General features: G+C 32.3%; 3 protein-coding genes across 3 annotated transcripts; 1 reads left to right on the forward strand and 2 right to left on the reverse strand.

Annotated features, from left to right (window-relative positions):
• Positions 1-2,317: 2,317 nt before the first annotated feature.
• On the reverse strand, positions 2,318-3,431 carry HELRODRAFT_164394 (hypothetical protein; the record flags this gene model as incomplete). Its single annotated transcript, XM_009029343.1, has 3 exons — positions 2,318-2,675; positions 2,989-3,122; positions 3,234-3,431. 3 exons carry the CDS (start codon positions 3,429-3,431, stop codon positions 2,318-2,320), a joined length of 690 nt encoding a protein of 229 aa, XP_009027591.1.
• A 2,494-nt stretch (positions 3,432-5,925) lies between these two features.
• Positions 5,926-6,447, forward strand: HELRODRAFT_164395 (hypothetical protein; the record flags this gene model as incomplete). The annotated part of the gene is made up of 1 exon (XM_009029344.1): positions 5,926-6,447. The coding sequence occupies one exon, from the start codon at positions 5,926-5,928 to the stop codon at positions 6,445-6,447; it is 522 nt and encodes a 173-aa protein (XP_009027592.1).
• A 7,530-nt stretch (positions 6,448-13,977) lies between these two features.
• On the reverse strand, positions 13,978-14,878 carry HELRODRAFT_164396 (hypothetical protein; the record flags this gene model as incomplete). The annotated part of the gene is made up of 2 exons (XM_009029345.1): positions 13,978-14,310; positions 14,435-14,878. 2 exons carry the CDS (start codon positions 14,876-14,878, stop codon positions 13,978-13,980), a joined length of 777 nt encoding a protein of 258 aa, XP_009027593.1.
• Positions 14,879-19,601: the final 4,723 nt, after the last annotated feature.

Below are 19,601 nucleotides of genomic sequence, written 5' to 3' on the forward strand. Positions count from 1 at the left end.
ATTATCTCTGTTTGTTATACTGTTGGTATTTATTATTATTATTATTATTATTATTTATTTTTTCACCGAGTATACTTTGCAGCGATGTTTGTTGCAGCAAAGTTCCACTGTACGAATGTTTTTTATGCATGGTAGTTGCCCAACAATACATTGCAAATGTTTAATTTCCATAAAAAATTCACATTTTTTTAGAAGTGGTATACAAATTATTTATTGACAAACGATTACGGAAGGTAAACATGAAAAATAGAAAGATGCAAATGATAAGAAATATTGATTCTTCCCTATTGTTTAAAATTATACGCTACTCTATGCTACACTACGCTATATTTTTTTTTCAAATCAAATCACTTTTATTCAATCAAACAAAACAAAAAGCATGAATGATTCGGAGACCAAAAAAAGAAAATTAATTCTTGTGGGCTCGGCCACCGTGCAGCTCAAAATAGCTTCTCAATGATAAAATAAAATTGTCAATAGGAGAAAATGTATCAATGTTAATGAAATATGTACACACTTATAAACATATATATACATATAAATTATTATTCTTTAAAAACAGAACTTTTTGTAATTAAAAAATTTTTCAGTTTATTTTTAAAAAGATGCAAAGTGTTACAATCTTTAATTTCTTGTGGAATCGTCTCCCATATTCCTGGGCCGGTGTGTTTCAAACTCATGCAGAGTACTTTAATTCTGGCTGGTGGAGCATAGAAAAGTGGCGTGTGGCGTGTAGTTCTTGCTTGAATAGAAGTTCCAAAAGTGAAAAAGTCTCTAAAAAATGCCGGCAATTGCTGACGTAGAAATCTAAAAATGAATGTTGCAACGTGGTAGATGAACAAGTTTTTGATGTTGAGTATTTTCATCTCGAGATAATGTTCACTTGTGTGACAATGAAGATGAAGATTTTTAAATATTCTGATGAATCGGTTTTGGCATTTTGTTAACTGTTTCAGATGAATGTCAGGACTGTTTCCCCAAATTACGTTGCAGTAGATGAGGTGAGGAAAGATTAACGAATAATACAGGTCAATTAGAGTAGGTTTATTTAATTTATTTTTGATTTTGCTTATAACTCCTAGGGTTTTGCATATTCTTTTAGACATAGTATCTATGTGAATATCCCAAGAAAAATTGTCCTTGATTGTTACTCCAAGGAATTTTGTGCTGGTTGAGCGAGGAATAGAAATATTGTTCATTTTTATGTTTAGGTTAGGTATAATATTTGTTAAAATTTTCGGACCAAAAATAATATAATTACATTTAGAATAATTTACTATTAATTTATTTTTGATAAACCAGGTTGATATATTTTGAAGACTGTTATTGATGTATTCTACTTCTTTCAATGGGTCTTTAGTTGGGAAGAAGATGTTAGTGTCATCTGCATATAGAAGGTGATTTGCATCAATTGCATGTTGAAAATCGTTCATGAAGATTATGAATAGAAGAGGACCTAAAATTGATCCTTGTGGCACGCCTGATCTTACGTTAAGTTTTGTTGAGGAGTGACTTTTTATTGCCACATACTGGTCTCTGTTCTCTAAATAACTTTTGAACCATGCACTTACTTTTCCTCTTATTCCATGTGAATTTAATTTTTTAATCAGTATATCGTGGTTGATGACGTCAAAGGCCTTTGAGAGGTCTATGAATACACCTACAGTTAGTATCTTTTCGTTAAGATTATTCATAACATTTTGTGCTAATTGCAGCACAGCTTGCTCAGTTGAATGCTGTGCTCTGTAGCCATATTGATTATCATTTAATAATTTATTTATGGACAGAAATGAGGTGACTCTGACAAAAATTATTTTTTCTAGTACTTTGGAAAGTGGAGAAAGTAGAGATATTGGTCGATAATTACTTGTCTCTAATTTGCTCCCCTTTTTGTGAATTGGAACTGCTCTGGATGTTTTGAAGCATTGTGGAAATATTCCTTGGACGATGGAAAGATTGTAAATATGAGTGATTGGGATGACAATTTCTGGGATGATGTTTTGAACAATGTACATTACTTCTTCTTTATTGGTGGAGTTCATATACATTGATTTACAGATTGCACTATTTATTTTTAATTTATCTTCAGTAACTATTTGATTTTCTAACAGCTTCTCTGTGACATTGATGAAGTATTCATTGAAAAGAATACTTATTTCCTCTGGCTCTTCGATGATTTTGTCGTCAACTTTTAGCTTATTAATTTCATGAATGTTTTGTTTTCTATTCATTATACCGTTTATTATTTCCCATTTTTGTTTGGAGCAACTCTGCCTCTTCAAATTTCTGTTGAAAATAATTTTTTCTGCCTTTCTCTTTACTGATGTAAAGTAATTTCTAAACAAAATGAAAATAGTAAATTTTGGAAGTCTTTAGAATCATTTGAATCATTGTCCAATAAATTAACATTAAAGTCGCCCACTATAACAGTTTTGTCGGCGGGTTTGATGGCGTGTAAAATCAAATTGATTTTATTTAAAAAAGGCTCAAATTTATAATTGGGTGGGCGGTATATCGCGATAACTTTTAGCACACCCCTAGATGAAGCATGCCCCGATTCAATGTCCACACAGAGAACGTCGACATTTTCATCATCAAATGCACTGTTATCATTTACAACATATTTGATGTCATGCTTTATGAACACACCAACACCTCCGCCTCGTTTGCTTTTTCTATTTTTATATACAAAATTGTAATTATTTAACTTAATTAAATCAACTGTTTCATTGTTCAACCACGTTTCTGATATTACTATAATTTTGAAAAAGTCGTCGAATTGTTTTAAGAAGATTTCTAGATTTAATAATTTATGAAACAAACTTTGAGCATTCAGATGAATGATTGATAGGTGATTGTTTTTCATTTTATTCTTCAATTTTATTATGTTAGATAATTCTTTTACAGTGTAATATTTTGATTCTTCGAGATTCTCTTCTATGAAGTTTTTATTCATTGCTATTTTTAGTTGAAACAACATTTGCCGACAGGTCATTGACAACATTTGCCGACAGATCATTGAAACACCATTCGCGGACGATGATTTGGTCTGGCCAGTTTTCTGCATTCATGAACTCAGCTGAGTCTGTTTCATAAATACAAACTCTGAATTCAGCGCTTGTCTGTTGAATATCGATTTTGTCAGAGTTCGTGTTTTGTGTGTTGATCGATGTTGTAGCTTGCTTTGAGCGGCGATTAAAAATTGAGTTTTTGATTGCTGAGCAACCAAGCACCTCAATTTTCAATTCATTTATGTGTTCGCTTAACTCTTTTGCAGTGCATTGTTGGTCCAATCGACCAACGTAAAAAACTTTTCTTTTTGGCGAAGGTTTCATCGCTTTCAAATTTGTTTGTTTATCAGTTTGGGTGCCTATAACTGTTTTCATATTTGCTATGTTAGTGTTGTGTGTTTTTTTCTTTGTTTTCAACATGTTGATGTTCGCCACGTGTTGACATTCGCCACGTGTTGAACATTTGAGCTCTTTTTAATTTTACGTTTTACAATCTCTGACCAGTCAGATTGCTTGCTCGATTCGGTCTTGCAATCAGATTGCTGCTTTCTTTCTACTTTTGGGCTATTGTTAATAGCCGCATTATTTACTATTTCTCGGAAGATGTTTCTTTCTTCAATGAATAGTTCTTTTAATTTTTTTAACTTTTCGTCAAGAATTGACTCAAATTTAGCTTTTTTTGAGCTTGGAATTTTAAAAAGGTTGAGAGCAGCATACTGAGGCAATTTGCTCTCAATTTTGTTGCTCAGAATAGTTTTTATTGTTAGTATTAAATAACTAACCTTGTCCCTTTTAGAATTTCAAGAACTGTTTGGCTTTATTTTATCATCTTTTTCTAGATTTAATGCATCTAGATCGCTGGTAAGTATTTTTTTTGCTATTCTAATATCTTCACAATTATAGAAATCCATTATTTCGTAAATGAATTCCGCATCGTCAATTTTGTCAGAATTATTAAATAAATAACACAATAACTCGTTAATGCAAACCACTTGCGACATCGTACACATATGTATGTATATATATATATATATATATATATGTGTGTGTGTGTGTGTGTGTGTGTGTGTGTGTGTGTGTGTGTGTGTGTGTGTGTGTGTGTGTGTGTGTGTGTGTGTATGCGCGCTTGTGCAAAAAATTAAAAGAATTAAAAAAAAGAATTAGAAAATGCGTTTTAAGTAAATTTATTGTAGAAGAAAATTAAAAAAATTAACTGTGCTTTCAAATAAAATCTTATCAAAATTGATCGGTTGAATATGAGATAAAATGACCAAATTTATTCTCCAACACTCCAAACGCTGCTGGAACAATTTTTCCATGCACCAATATGCTTGATTGACGATCGATGGCCTCTAAACTTTATTACAACTGGAATAAAGCGGATGTGATCAAACCCAAAGCCAAAAACTCTTGTATCGTTGTAACGAGAAAATTGTGTTGTAACATGAGATTAGAAACAAATTAGATTCTGCCGTGATTAACGTTGTATTGTTGAGTTTTCAAATTATTCCGATGTAACCAGAATTTATTTTAGAACATGGGAAAAAAGTAAAAAGAATATTAAAAATTACACAATTACACTTTTTCGATAATTTTCTGTTGTTCCAAACTGGTAATCTCTCATGCTCTTGATATTAAATTTTCTAACATTGGTATTTGTATTCATTTGTATATTATTGTATATATTTGTATGCTTGAAAAAAGATTTAAGTGAGTAGAAAAAACAAAGGGTTGTCGAAGTCATCACTCTTTTATTACAGACAAAAATAATCAACTTTTGACGAAACGTTTGTCTTCAGAATCATTCGAAATAAAAATGAAAGGAAAGGCAACAATGATGATTACGAACCAGGTCGATTTGTAGCCCTGGTGTATGACAAGAAGTGATATTTAGGAAACATAATAGAAAGAGATGATAAAAATGATGATTTAAAAGTGAAATGTATGAAAAAACTTGAAGACAATTTTGAGATAAAAATTTTCGAGTAGCTAATTACAATTATAATTACAAAATGAGTAACTCAACATTTGAATGAAATTTTTTAAACTCGTCATTTTCTTTAAGAAACAATTTTTAAATTCTATTTGCTCAACTATTAAAAACTGTTAGTCATTGAATATTCAGAACAAAAGTTTGGATTTCTTGGGTAAAAATCTAATATGAAAAATGACGAATTTGTAATAAAAAATATTAATTTAAAGATTAAGAATAATATCTTCCATCATAATTTTTAATAAAATTGAAAATGCCATTGGTTTAAAACGAAATTTATTATAAAATAAAATAAAATTCAGTTATCTCGGTGCTTTTTTTCAAAAAAATCCATGTTTGCCATACTCAAAAATGTAACCCAGACGTCTTATGTATTCTGATTATGTTAAAGTCAATACAACAGAAGAGAGAACCATTTGTGAGATACATAATTTTAATGTAAAATATTTATATCTTTGCTTATTATCGCCATTAATTAATTTAATTGGAGAGCTGCTGTTCACATACAAACAAACAGACAATAGACAAACAAAATTTTTAAATTCTAAACTTTTGTGATATGCATTTCAAGTTGCCACACCACATTCATCTGCTCGAATTTGAGACAACAGAATGTCAAAAAAATGTAGAATTTTTCTGAAATTATTGTACATAAATGTTTGACTCTGGTGATGTTTTGACTTTGAATGCGCATAAGATTCATCGCAATATATCTTTCATTTAGTAGTAACAGCCGTAAAATTTGTAATATCCAAATTATTTTATTTAATTTATTGTCGAACTTTCTTGATGTTTTTGTATTTTTTTACTTTTCATTTCAAAATTAGATTTTTTTATCAACCATTCATAATTTACAGGGAGGCTTGAAATAGCATTTAATGCTCTGTGCAACCCTTTTTTAAATGTCTTATTTGAAAAAAAATGTTTTATAATCTTTCTCAAATTCTAATGTTTGAAAATTCACTTTATTTTCATGAACTGGACAGGCTGTGGTCAAGAATAGCTGACGTAAAGCAAAAAAATCGCATGGACCTTAATGCGTTAGTTTCTAATGGCCTTGCGTTATCAAAACAAAGCAAAAAGTTTAATCAATGGACGTGCTGGCACAGGTATTGTTTGGAACAGTTAGTAATGGTTCAATATGCTAATTTTGTCAGTTTCAGGCTTGGCAAAGAGAATTATAACATTTATAAGAAAATTGTTAGGATTAGGCTGTTAAATGCCAGGTCTATTAATAATAAAGTAGATGATGTCTACGGAATGATTTATGCGGGTCTCGACATAATGGTTCTGTGTGAAACATGGCATGGATCTGAAGGTAATATTTTGGTTAACTTAGCATTGACACCTGGTTTCGCATTTGTGGATTGCGTCAGACCACACGATCCTTGTCATGGGAGATTGGTGATCTACTTTCAAAGAGATTATAAAAATAACAAATAAATCCCTTTTTATTTTTCAAGGTTGAAGCTGTGGCCATTAAATTGAAGATTGGGATTGATCAGTTCTGTTTAATTACCCTCTATAGACCTAGTTGAGAACAAATGACTTCAGTAATCTTTGAAGAGTTGATTTTTATGTTGAAATTTATTACAATGTTGGAGGCTCAAGTTGTACTTATGGGTGATTTTAACATTCACGTTGAGAAGAGAGATAGTTCTATTACTCTACCAGTACATGAAATATTTGATATGTTCCAACAAACACATGTGTCTGGAAGTACGTTAGATCTAGTGATTTGTTCACACAATTTTCAATAAATTTGGTGAAATCATTAGATATGGAGCAACAGGAAAAGGTTCTACCAACTGACAAAGGTAGACTCAAAGAACTTACAAAAAATCTACTGGATGAACTCAATTTGTATCAAGAAGACCGTCTAAAAGCCGAGGCGTTGATTGCTGATTTTACAGAATACGTGGATAATCTTTGACAGCGTTTAAACCGTATCCACCCGTTACGTACGCCTTAAAATTATGAAAAACACGGAAGCGGCCAAAACCAGAAACGACTTGAAAGGAAGCAGTGGCGGTTTTGCTGTCGACGAGTTAGTTTGGCTGTACAACCCACAGCGAAAGAAAGGACGTTCTCCAAAGCTCCAGCGAGGGTGGAAAGGACCTTATCAAGTCATCACCCGCTTGAATGACGTCGTCTACAGTATTCAGGAATATCGGAAGCCGAGAGCAAGAATGAAGATCGTTCATTTGGATAGACTGGCTCCGTACCATGCGGACACCGGGACGAACAGAACTAAGAAGGGGGTAATGTTATAACCGTGCTACCGAACGCACTAGATTCTAGAATGTTCTAGTGACTGGAGCATTCTAGAGTATGCTAGAATCGGACCATCTAGAAGAATCTAGAAACGACGCTTGCGAAGAGTATATAAGCGCACGTCGCAAGAAGATTAGGATTAGTGAAATCCGTGATTAGTGAAATCCGTGATTAGTGAAATCCGTGATTAGTGAAATCCGTGATTAGTGAAATTCGTGATTTTGTGAATAGCGATTCGGTGAATTATTTAAGCGATATTTGATTTGTTTGTTGACGTTGTCATAGCGATAGATTTTGAACAATTTAAAAGTTAATTGTTGCGTTAGTTTGAATTTGCTGGAAATAAACGATTAGTTGATTTCTTCTGTAAATAAAGTTTAATAACAAATAACTGTTTGGAGTATTTTATTCAATCGAAGATTTGAACCCGTCGCATCGTAAATCGGTTACGACAGCGAGTATTATAACAATATCAAAAAGCCATCTCGTTATGATCCGTTTCGTTATGTGAAGTACTTGAACCAAAGAGCTACAAAGATGCCATTCAAAGTAATGAAAAAGATGAATGGTTTAAAGCCATGAGCAATGAAATGCATTCATTAAAGGAAAATCAAACGTGGGATTTGGTAAGTCTTCCAAAAGGTCATAAGGCAATACCATGCAAATGGGTCTACATGGTAAAACACAATCTAGATGGTTCTGTTGAACGTTTTAAAGCCAGGCTAGTGGTAAAAGATTTTTCTCAGAAAAAGGGAATTGACTATGAAGAAACCTATAGTCCTGTGGTCAGAAGTTCAACTATAAGAACACTATTAAGTGTTGCTGCAAATGAAAAGATGTCACTCATGCAGTTTGATGTGTCAACAGCATTTCTATACAGCAAACTAGATGAAGATATTTACATGGAGCAACCTGAAGGTTTTAAAGATAATTCAGGAAGAGTCTGTAAACTCAAGCAAAGTCTCTATGGACTTAAACAAGCTCCAAGATGTTGGAACAAACGCTTTGCTGAATTCTTGAAAAAGAGACATTTCAAACAAAGCGATGCAGATACTTGTTTGTTCATTAGAATACAGGGAGGAAAAAAACTCATACTTGCACTGTATGTTGATGATGGACTAGTTGCAGGAACCGATAAAGAAGAACTAAAAATATTTGAAAAAGAATTAAAGTCAGAGTTCAAGATAACATCTAACCCTGCAACATATTTCCTTGGATTAGAGATTAATCAAGATGAGAAGGGAAATATTAATGTCAGTCAGTCATCCTATACAAGAATGATTCTTGAAAAGTTTGGGATGAGTCAGTGTAAATCCTGTACAACTCCGATTTCAAAATCTGAGGAGTTCAATGAAAACAAAAACGAACATGAGGAAGTGAAATTTCCTTACAGATCAGCAGTTGGTGCATTGATGTACTTGGTGACGGGAACAAGACCAGATATTGCATATGCAGTTGGAGTAGCATCAAGAAGTTTGGAGAAACCCAGCAAGTCCAATGTAGCACAAGTCAAGCAAATTTTCAGATATTTGCAAGGCACAGCTGATGTCGGTATTGTTTACAAGTCTGGTCAAAACAATACACTTATAGCCTACAGTGATGCAGATCATGGAGGAGATAAATCTAGTGGAAGATCGACATCAGGTGTAATCTGTATGTTTGGAGGAAACGTAATCAGTTGGTTTAGCCAACGTCAACCTTCAGTTGCGATTTCAACTACTGAAGCAGAAATCGTTGCCGCAAGTGAAGCAGCTCGTGAAGTGATATGGCTCAAACGATTGTTGAACGACATTGTAGATCTAAAGAAAAAGCCAGAAATTTTTGTCGACAATGAAGCAGCAATTCGTTTAGCACACAATCCAGAACTTCACAGAAGAACAAAGCACATCCACATTAGACATTTCTTTGTCAGAGAAAAAGTTGCAGAAGAAGAAGTTTTAGTTGAACGAGTTGCGACAGAACTTCAAGTTGCTGATGCTCTGACAAAACCAATGGTGGACCAAGACTAAAGAATCTGATGTTTGCGATGGGTCTTCAGAACATTTAGGTTAAGGTCATCTAATGTTTTAAATAAAATGAGAAGGTGTTAAGTTTTATGTTTTATATTAAAACATTATGATTTATAATATACATTTGGACCAAATGTTCTTTGCTTTGTATGTAACTTCACTTTTTCCTTTTCGGTTGATCCGGTGGATAATAAACAAGTCGAGAACGTTGCTTGGTTTATTTCTCTTCTTTTAATGTCTTTCAATATTATATCAATTAATTAAACGATCTACGTAACAAGAAATTTAACAGTATGCTGCATACACACAAACATACATGCAAACGTACATACAAACATACATACAAACATGCAAACGTAAATACAAACATACATACATTCGCAATAATATATACTTGTTTTCTATGTGACGATAATATAAACCAAATCTAATAGTAACAATAATACTGTTGCACATTGAGTCGAACTACAATAACATATAGTGATCGTCACGGCTTCAGATTCAAATGTCAACATCTTAATAGTTCGTTAAACATATTTAAATCTTTGGCATCAATTGCGAGGAGGTGGTTATGAAATCTTTCAGATATGATGATTCCAATATAAACTGACGCCTTTTTATTGCACATGCTCCACAGCTAGAAGGAAATTATCTTTGAAATTAAAAATACATTAAAATCACTACTGTATATATATATATATATATATATATATATATATATATATATCTCAAGATATAATAATTAAAACAGAAGCTTTGAATGGATACGAGGAAACGAATCTTACAACAAAAAATTATATCAAGTCGAATGCCTTAACACTTAAATAACCTGGATAATATTTAAGAGACAATCATGTTGCGAGGAACCTGTATCGTTGTATCACAATTCTGAAGGGGCCCTCCACATGTTTTTTTCACGTTCAACCCGATAACAGCCACGCACGCACGAATCTCTCTGCAGCTGAAATGTTGCTGTGCTGATTGCTGAAAGACAACATCATTAACATAATATTTACTTCAGCCAAATAGGTTACACACCAATATACATCATTTACGTGTGTGTGTGTGTGTGGTGTGTGTGTGTGTCTGTGTGTGTGTGTGTGTGTGTGTGTGTATGTGTGCTTAACTTACCAGCTGTCATACGAACGAACACAAACAGGTCTGTCAAAGTTCTGATGTGTTCAACTTTTAAAAACATATCGCCGTGTTGTGGTGTTTTCATCTTTCAATATGAATCATCTGTTGTGATCGACAAAGAGTTTGACTAAAATTATAGAGTTTAAAATTTAAATATTAATTTGATTTCGTTGTACCACAATTTTCGCCACCAAATTGTCGTTAAATGTAAGTTGTTAGTTATACACTCATTTGAAGATGTACATAAGTCTGCATGTATGTATGTATGTTCATATGTTTGTTTATTTGTATGTATGTATGCATGTATGTATGAGTGTATGTATGTATGTATGTATGTATGTATGTGTGTGTGTGTGTGTGTGTATGTATGTATGTATGTATGTATGTATGTATGTATGTATGTATGTATGTGTGTGTGTATGTATGTATGTATGTATGTATTATTATTATTATTATTATTATTACGGAAATTTATATACAGCGCTTTTTTATTGTTGAATCTCAAAAGCGCTACTAAATCATAGACAAATAAGACGGACATTCATTGTGCAAATAAATAAGTTTTAAGTTGACTTCAAAATTGTAAATATGATAGGTTAGGGTCACGTAAGTATGGAGGTAAACCATTCCAAACAATCGGGTCAAGAACCGCAAAGTTGCGGGAACCCGTCACCAACTTTGTGGTCGGGATAAAAAATAAATTGCGCTCGGTTGATCGGAAGGAATATTTTGAAAAATGAGATTTGTATGATTCCAATCTATCGATGAGGTAGGGAGGTGCTGTATTATTGACACATTTAAACATCAAAACTGCCAACTTGAAGGAAACACGTTTTTCAACCCTCAACCAGTGCAACCTGTTCAAAATAGGCGTAACATGATCGAACCACGAACCACCCAAAACTAGCTTAACCGCACGATTCTGTATTGACTGAAGCTTTGAAAAAGACCTTTTGGTGACACCATAAAAAAGGCCATTGCAGTAGTCCAGTCTGGAAAAGACGAAAGAGGAAACCAAGCTTTGAAGAACAGACGTGTTTAGTGATTTTTTGACATTGCGTAATAAACGGAGTTGGTTGGAGCAGACCCTCACTAAATTATAAATATGTAAATCCATCTTTAAGTTTGAGTCAATAATAACTCCAAGACTACGGACAGATGTAGAAAATTCAATGATGTCATTGCCGACACTGATCGATGAAATGTTGACCTTCGACAGCTGCTGCCAAGAACCAACCGGTAATATTTGTGTTTTAGATTGATTTAACTTTAACTGATTCATACTCATCCAAGATCCAATTTCGATGAGACAGTCAGTCAGTTCATTCAGAGAAGCATCAATCGAATCAACAGGACAAGAAACCAATAACTGAATATCATCAGCAAAGGCGTGGGAGCTGAGCTCATATTTTTGAATGATATCAAAAACATCAGCAGTGTACATAAGAAACAACAGAGGTCCCAACACAGATCCCTGGGGGACACCAAACGATAGTTTGTTTATGTCAGAGAGGGTGTTGTTGTAAGAAACCTGCTGGGTGCGGCCTAAAAGATAGGAAGCGAACCACGATAAGACTGAATCAGAGAGAAAAAAATTTGTGGAGAGTTTATATATGAGACGAGTATGATCGACACAATCAAATGCAGCACTCATATCAAGTAATGCTAAAAAAGAAACGCATTGACTGTCAACTGAAGAGAACAACTGGGAGAAAATATCAATGAGTGCAGTTTCTGTAGAAAAATATTGACGATAGCCGGATTGATTCTTTGGCAACAAATTGTTTTTGTTTAAATGCTGTAACAATTGTTTGATAACAACTCGTTCAATGACTTTAGAAATGAATGAAAGATTAGAGATAGGACGGTAATTTGATAAAACGTTGTCGTCCAAATTTGATTTTTTTAGAAGTGGGGTTACAATAGCATGTTTCAAAGGGTTGGGAAAACTGCTAGTTGATAAACATTGGTTGACAAAAAATGTCAAAAATGGCAAAAAAAGATCTATAAATTTTTTAAATATGTATGTTGGAATCAGATCAAGAGAACAAGAACTGCCCAGGGGAGCACAAACTATTTTACGCAATTTATCTGCCGTGCACATTTGAAATGAAAGATTAACAATTGCTTTAGGAGAGACGACCCTAGAGAAATAATCCAAACGGGATTGTTTTGTTAGTTTTTCTATAGTCGTGCTAACAATATTATTGATTTTAATCACAAAAAATGTCATAAAAACATTTGGGGGAGAAATCATTTGAATGGTAATTATTTGAATTTTTAGATAAAATTTGGTCGAGGATATCCCATAATTTTTTTGGTTGTTTTTTAAACGAATCAACTTGATTTGACCAAAATTTGTTTCTTTTTTGGGAAAATTGTTGTATTTTTTCTTTTAACGCTAAGCGCCATGCATTTCGATTAATATCATTTTTCATTTTCCTATACAATTGTTCCAGTTTTCGACAATTGCGTTTTAATGAACGATATTCAGAGTCAAACCAAGGGGCAGATAGTACATGAGTAGATTTGACATAACGACAAGGAGCAACCATATCCACAATTCTCACGATTTCAGAATTAAACAAATCCAACAGGGTATCAGCGGAAGATGAATTGAACGGCCCTGAAATAGGTGATTCGAGAACTAGTGAAGAAAATTGATTTTCGTCAATTTGATTCCATGAACGAGTAAGTTTCCATTTTTTCTGAGGTGTGGGAACAGAAATAGGGAAACAAATTTTAATTAAACTGTGGTCTGAATACACATTTGGTGGCTCAACGGAAAAAAATTGTGAGGGAAGGTCAGAACTAGAGGCAATTAAATCCAATGTTCCACCATGAACGTGGGTTGGTTCATTTATTCTATTTATCAATTGATATAAATCAAAAATTTCAAACAATTTCAATGCATTAGGGTCGTTCAAAAGTTCAACATGGATATTCACATCTCCAATAAAAATAACATAATTTGCTAAAAGCAATATTTGATCAAAAACAGATGATAACTCATCAAAAAACAATGGTGATGGAATAGAAGACCCAGGACGATAAATTGCAAAAACAACAATAGTTACTTTGTTGAAATAAAATTTCACAACTACAGCCTCAAACGTCTTAAATAAAGGCAGCGGAATTCTATAAAATTTAAAATAATTTTTAAAAAATACAATTATTCCACCATGGTTAGGGTCAGTCGGCCTCAGAAAATCTATGAACACAAAATCAGGTGGCAGAGTGAGTCTAAGTGATAAATTATCGGACGACCCATGCCAGGATTCCGTAACAACAAAAATATCAAAATTATTAGAAAATAAATCGCGAACAGTTTTGATCTTATTCTTTTTTGGTAACTTCACGATCATTACTACCACTTTTATCGTTACCATTACAACCATCATCACAATCGCAAATACCACCATCATTACCACCACCGTTAACATTACCACCACAACCATCTCCACCACTGCAAATACCACAACTACAACTATCATAATCACCACAGCTGAACAAACTTCATCACCAGCATCATCAGCAATACCTTCACCAGAAATCACTTCACCGGATGCTCTCTGAGTTTGACGATCCGCCACCTTCCCACCGTTCCCCTCACCTTGAATAAAAAACCCGGGCACGAGATTTTTCTTGATTTGGCTTCATCAATTAGTTTTTTTAACTCGGCACGCTGATCAACTGTTAAATCATGACTGATCCATACTTTATCAAGATCTTCATGCATAGTTTTTAATTTAAAGGAATTTTTTAAGACTAAATCTTTAATTGCACAACTCCTCATTTCAATCAGCACCGGTCTAATTTTAGTTTCAGCTTTTGGACCCAGTCTAACAATTCTTTTAATATCCTGATCCTTGACTTCACTGGATAACTTTTTAATAATTCTTTTGACTCTATCTTTATCATCATCAGTTTCTTGCAAATTGAACATCATTATGTTATTCTCTCTTTCTTTCATGCCATTTACATTGGTTAAAGTTTTTTAACACTTTTACCTCATCATTAACTAGTTCAATATTTTTCTTCACTTCGCATCGGACAGCATCAGCAAAACTCTTGTTCAAATCGTTTTTAAGGTTACACAGCTCAGTACTCAAAACTGTGCCATCGAATCTTTCCGCCCCAACATTTCTCTGAATTAAACTTTTGATAGCTTCAAGTTCGCTTCTCAACAAATTGTTCGATTCATCAATTTTGTCAATTCTAGTGTTGAGCGCATCATTGCTATCACGCACAGCTTTATTTAATGACTTTACATCAGGAAGTAGTTTCATGCATTCATCACAATACCACTTAATATTGGACACGGAACTGATAACCTTGAAAGCTGATTTACTTATTCCGACACAGTCTTGGTGAAAGGCAAGTTGACATTGAAAGCACTGAATTGCGTCTTTATCTTCCATATTTCTAGCACATTGACATCCTTTGATCGACATAATTGTTTCAAAAAGAATGTCTGCAAGTCAACTTATAAAATTATATTTCAAATGTCTTTAGAAAGTTAGCAGTCCGCAAGAATAAACACACAAGAAAAAAACAAAAAATAAAAAACAGCAAAACACTTCAACTTTCAAAACAGTGCAACTTCTATAAACTATCCTTTATTGTTTACAACTTTAACTTTATTACCGCGAATTCAAAATTTAAACCAAAAAATAGTGAAAAATAAAACAAAATTAAATTGCAAACAACCAACTGAACAAAATTTATATCCTCTTATTCTTCTAAATTTATACTATAAAACGAAATCAAAATTAAGTCGAACACTCTATAATATCCTATGAAACTTTAGAAAAATACGGAGAAAATCGAAAATACTGTTGCCGAGTCAAAAGCCAAGACAATATATGTATGTATGTATGTGTGTATGTATGTATGTATGTGTGTGAGCATGCATGCATGTACGTATGTTTGTTTGTATGTATGTGTGTGTGCGTAATCACTTAATAATCGCACATATGTTCAATTTATGAGCAGGGTTATAATCATCATTTGAAAAATAGAAGAGCAATATTTTAAACACAGACATAAACACGACCATACACGTCCATATCTTATCCAGATGAAAACAATGATGCTCTATTACAGTGTTTCTCAAAGTGGGCGATATTGCCCTCTTGTGGGTGCTGAAGTCTAACTGGGGGGGGGGGCAGTGGCAGGTTTCGACAAAATTTGAGAACTTTATAAGCTTTATGAAGTATTGACGTATTGATCATTTTTTGCTGGGATAACAAAAACCATATCTTTGAACCAGTTAAAATCTTTTTCCATGCTAACCTGGCGGACTCCCTTCAACGTTATTGTCAACTTGTAAACAAATCTCAAAATCTTCCAAACGCAAAAAAACGCATATGGCTACAAAAGCAAATCCATTTGTTGTACCCTGGATCGTCGGCAATTGTTCAACGATTTTTGCTTGCATTTCCATCCTTGCATTTTTGCGAACGTGGATTCAGTGCTGTGGCAACCTGTGAACCAAAAAAGAAATAACTTGAATATTAATAAACTTAGAGATTTAAAACTGTTTTCAGTAAATTTGTACCTGATATTAACAATCTTATAACAAAAAATCATCAAATTCACTCTACATTAAATTCGTTTCAAACTTTTTCTCTCAAAATTTATATAATTTTAAAATAAGTGTAGGCACGGAGAAATGAGAATAATATAAATTATTTTATAATAACATCAGCTTACTAAAAAACTAATTTTTATTACATTTCTTTCAAATGAAAAGTTTTAAAGCGGAGGAGCACCAGAAAAGTTATTTTCCTAAAAGTGGGCGGTGAAAGAAATAAGTTTGAGAACCACTGCTCTATTATGTATATATATATATATATATATATATATATATATATATATATATATATATATATATATATATATGTATATATATATACAATTATTTTATAAAGATCACTGCGTTTTCGGCATTATTCAATTATTCAACTTGTAGTTGAGTTTCTCAATTTTTCTAACGAATTAAATTCAATTCAATTCGTTTATTTTCTCAAAAGAGGGGTAAACTAAAAAAGCAACCAAATGCTTGTAAGAAAGTCACCCTATCCAAATAAAATCAACATTGATCAACAAAAATCAAAAATTAAAATAGTTCGACAAAAATCAAGGATTAAACTAGATCGAAATAAATCAAAAGTTATTGAACTGCAGATTCTATTCTATTAATCTTATAAAACAGAGATATAGTTCAAAATGAGTACATAAAATTAAAGTTTTGAATTTAGGATTCTATAGCATTTCAATAAATTAAATGATATGAAACCAAATATAGTTCAAAAGTAAGAGTACATACATACATACATACATACATACATACATAAATAAGTTTTACAATGTTGTTTAAAAAGACGAGGTTTTGAAATAATTGTAACAGATAGAGGCAAAATTGTAAACCAAATTTTGTGTGCATGGGTGCAAGAATAAATATGCTATCATTTAAAATTTTTAGTCTACTGAATATAGACTATTCAGTAGACTAGGTATTATATATAGAATGAAGTGACGAGTAGATTTAAAAATATGTGAAAGTTTCAGTGAAAAAATATTTGAGAAATTAGATGGTAGCAGATTATTGACAAATTTGAACATGAAAAAGGCAACAATAAAAATATGTAATTTGTATATTGTAAGAAGACCTAAAGAAGAAAAATATTCATCAACATGAGTGGTAAATTTAAATATAATAATAGTTTTATAAATTTTTTTTTGAATTCTATATAGTTTTGAGACATGAACAGCAGGGCTATTGCCCCAGATAAGATTACAATATGATAGATGAGGAAAAACAAATGCATTGTACAACAATATTAAAGTAGTTTTATTAAGTTTGTATCTTATTTTATAAAGAAGACCTAAAATTTTGCTTAATTTAGAAGAAATAGTATTAATATGTTCAGCCCAAGATAAATTATCTGAGATAATTAGACCCAAAAATTTTGTACTGTAAGACCTCTCCATTAAATGGTTATTCAAATGAAGATTTAAGGGACCAAAAGTATTGGTAAGGATCTTCGGACCAATAATCATATAATTACATTTTTGATAGTTAATTTTTAGTTTATTGGTATAAAACCAGTTAGTAATAAGTTTTAGGTTATAATTAAGTAAGTCCGAATCCTTCAGAGGTGATTTAGTTGAATAGAAAAAGCTAGCATCATCAGCATAAAGAAGAATTTTGAATATGGTTTTAATAGAGAACAAATCATTAATAAACAATATAAAAAGCAAGGGTCCAAGAATAGACCCTTGTGGGACACCTTTAGGTACCAAGATTTTATGGGAATTGACATCATTAACTCTTACATACTGGTATCTATTGAGTAAATAAGACATAAACCAAGAGTGAGATTTACCACGAAAGCCAAGCGCTTCAAGTTTACGTAATAGAAGAGTGTGATCAATGAGATCAAAAGCTTTACTGAGATCAACAAACACGCCAATTGTAAGAAGTCCATCATTCATATTAGAAAGGGTGTTATGTGCAAACTGAAGATTGGCTAATTCAGTTGATCTGCCAGATCGGAACCCAAATTGGTTTTCCGATAGGAGATGAAAAGTTGTTATAAATTTGTGCATTCGAATATACATGAGTTTTTCTGATATCTTGGACAATGGAGATAATAAAGATATGGGCCGGTAGTTGTTTACACAACGTTTGTCACCTTTTTTATATATAGGAATAACACGAGCAGTTTTAAATACAGTGGGGAAGACACCTTGTTTAAATGATAAGTTAAATATATAGTCAAGAGGTTTAGTAATATTGTAAATGCAGTTTTTAATTATATAGTTGCTGAGTTCATCATCAGATAAGGATTTTGTATTTTTCATATTACCAACCACATCTAAAATTTCAGATTCATTAACACTATAAATATAAAAAGAATTAGAGCTATTACCAGACAAGAAAGAATTATCACAAGAATTGTAATTATCATCGATAGAAAGTAAGCTTTCGATAAAGAAATTATTGAATTCATTAGAAATTGTCAAATTGTTAGTAACAACGTTATCATCAATCATTAATTGAAAAATATTATGAGAAGAGGCATTATTAAGCAACGAATTAATGAATTTCCATTTAAATTTTGAGTCATTGTTAGAAAATATATTACTATAATAATTACGCTCAGCCTTTCTTATAACACTAGTGAAACGATTGCGGTGGTATTTATATATCTTTAGATTAGAAGGTGTGGGATTCAAAATACATTATTTAAATAGTTTATTTTTTATTCTAGAGGCTTTTATGATGTCCCTGGTAATCCATCCTTTGTGCTTGTTGTTGTTAATTACCTTGATTGGAGCATATCTATCAATTATAGAGTTAAAGTGATTATAGAAAGACAGACAGGATACCTCAACGTTTTCAGATCCAAGTACATCATCCCATTTGGTCATGGATAAAATTTTATTGATAATGTCAAAAGTTTTAGTAGTGAAATGACGAGTACCTAAGATACCAGGTGGCTGAGAGGACAAATTTGTGCTATTGAAGAATGAAAATATTGGATAATGGTCCGAAAAATCAGATAAATGAATACCAGCTGTATGTGGTAAAGAACTATTACTAAAGATGTGGTCAATTAGAGTGGCTGATGTATTTGTTACTCGTGTAGGTGATTCAATCGTCGAGGAAATATTGTAAGTTGCTAGTAAATTTTTAATTGCCATACTTTGAGTAGTGCATTTAGATAGGTCAACATTGATGTCACCAACAAGGTAAATATCCGTTGTAGGTTTAAGCTTATCCAAAATACATTCCAGATGTCTTAAAAAAGCATCGAAGGAAGAAGCAGGAGGTCGATATATGGCTAAAATTGTACCCTTAAAATAGTTGCAAGTAACTTTAATACATAAACTATCTGAAAGATCATCATCAAATATCGATATTAAATTAGTTACAAAAGGAATGTCTTTTCTAATAAAAAACCTCCTCCTCCTCCTCCTACACCTCCTCCAATTCCGCCTGTTCTATTTTTACAAGCAAAATTTAAGGAATCAATATTAACTAATTTACATGTAACGTCATTTAACCAGGTTTCAGAAACAATAATGAAATGAAATATGTTAGAAAATGATTTAATCAAAATTTGTAAATCTGACAGTTTATTAGTATTAGTATTAGGTTTAAAATTA

The sequence above is a fragment of the Helobdella robusta genome, assembly GCF_000326865.2.
Source record: "Helobdella robusta unplaced genomic scaffold HELROscaffold_6, whole genome shotgun sequence".
Lineage (NCBI taxonomy): Eukaryota > Metazoa > Annelida > Clitellata > Rhynchobdellida > Glossiphoniidae > Helobdella > Helobdella robusta.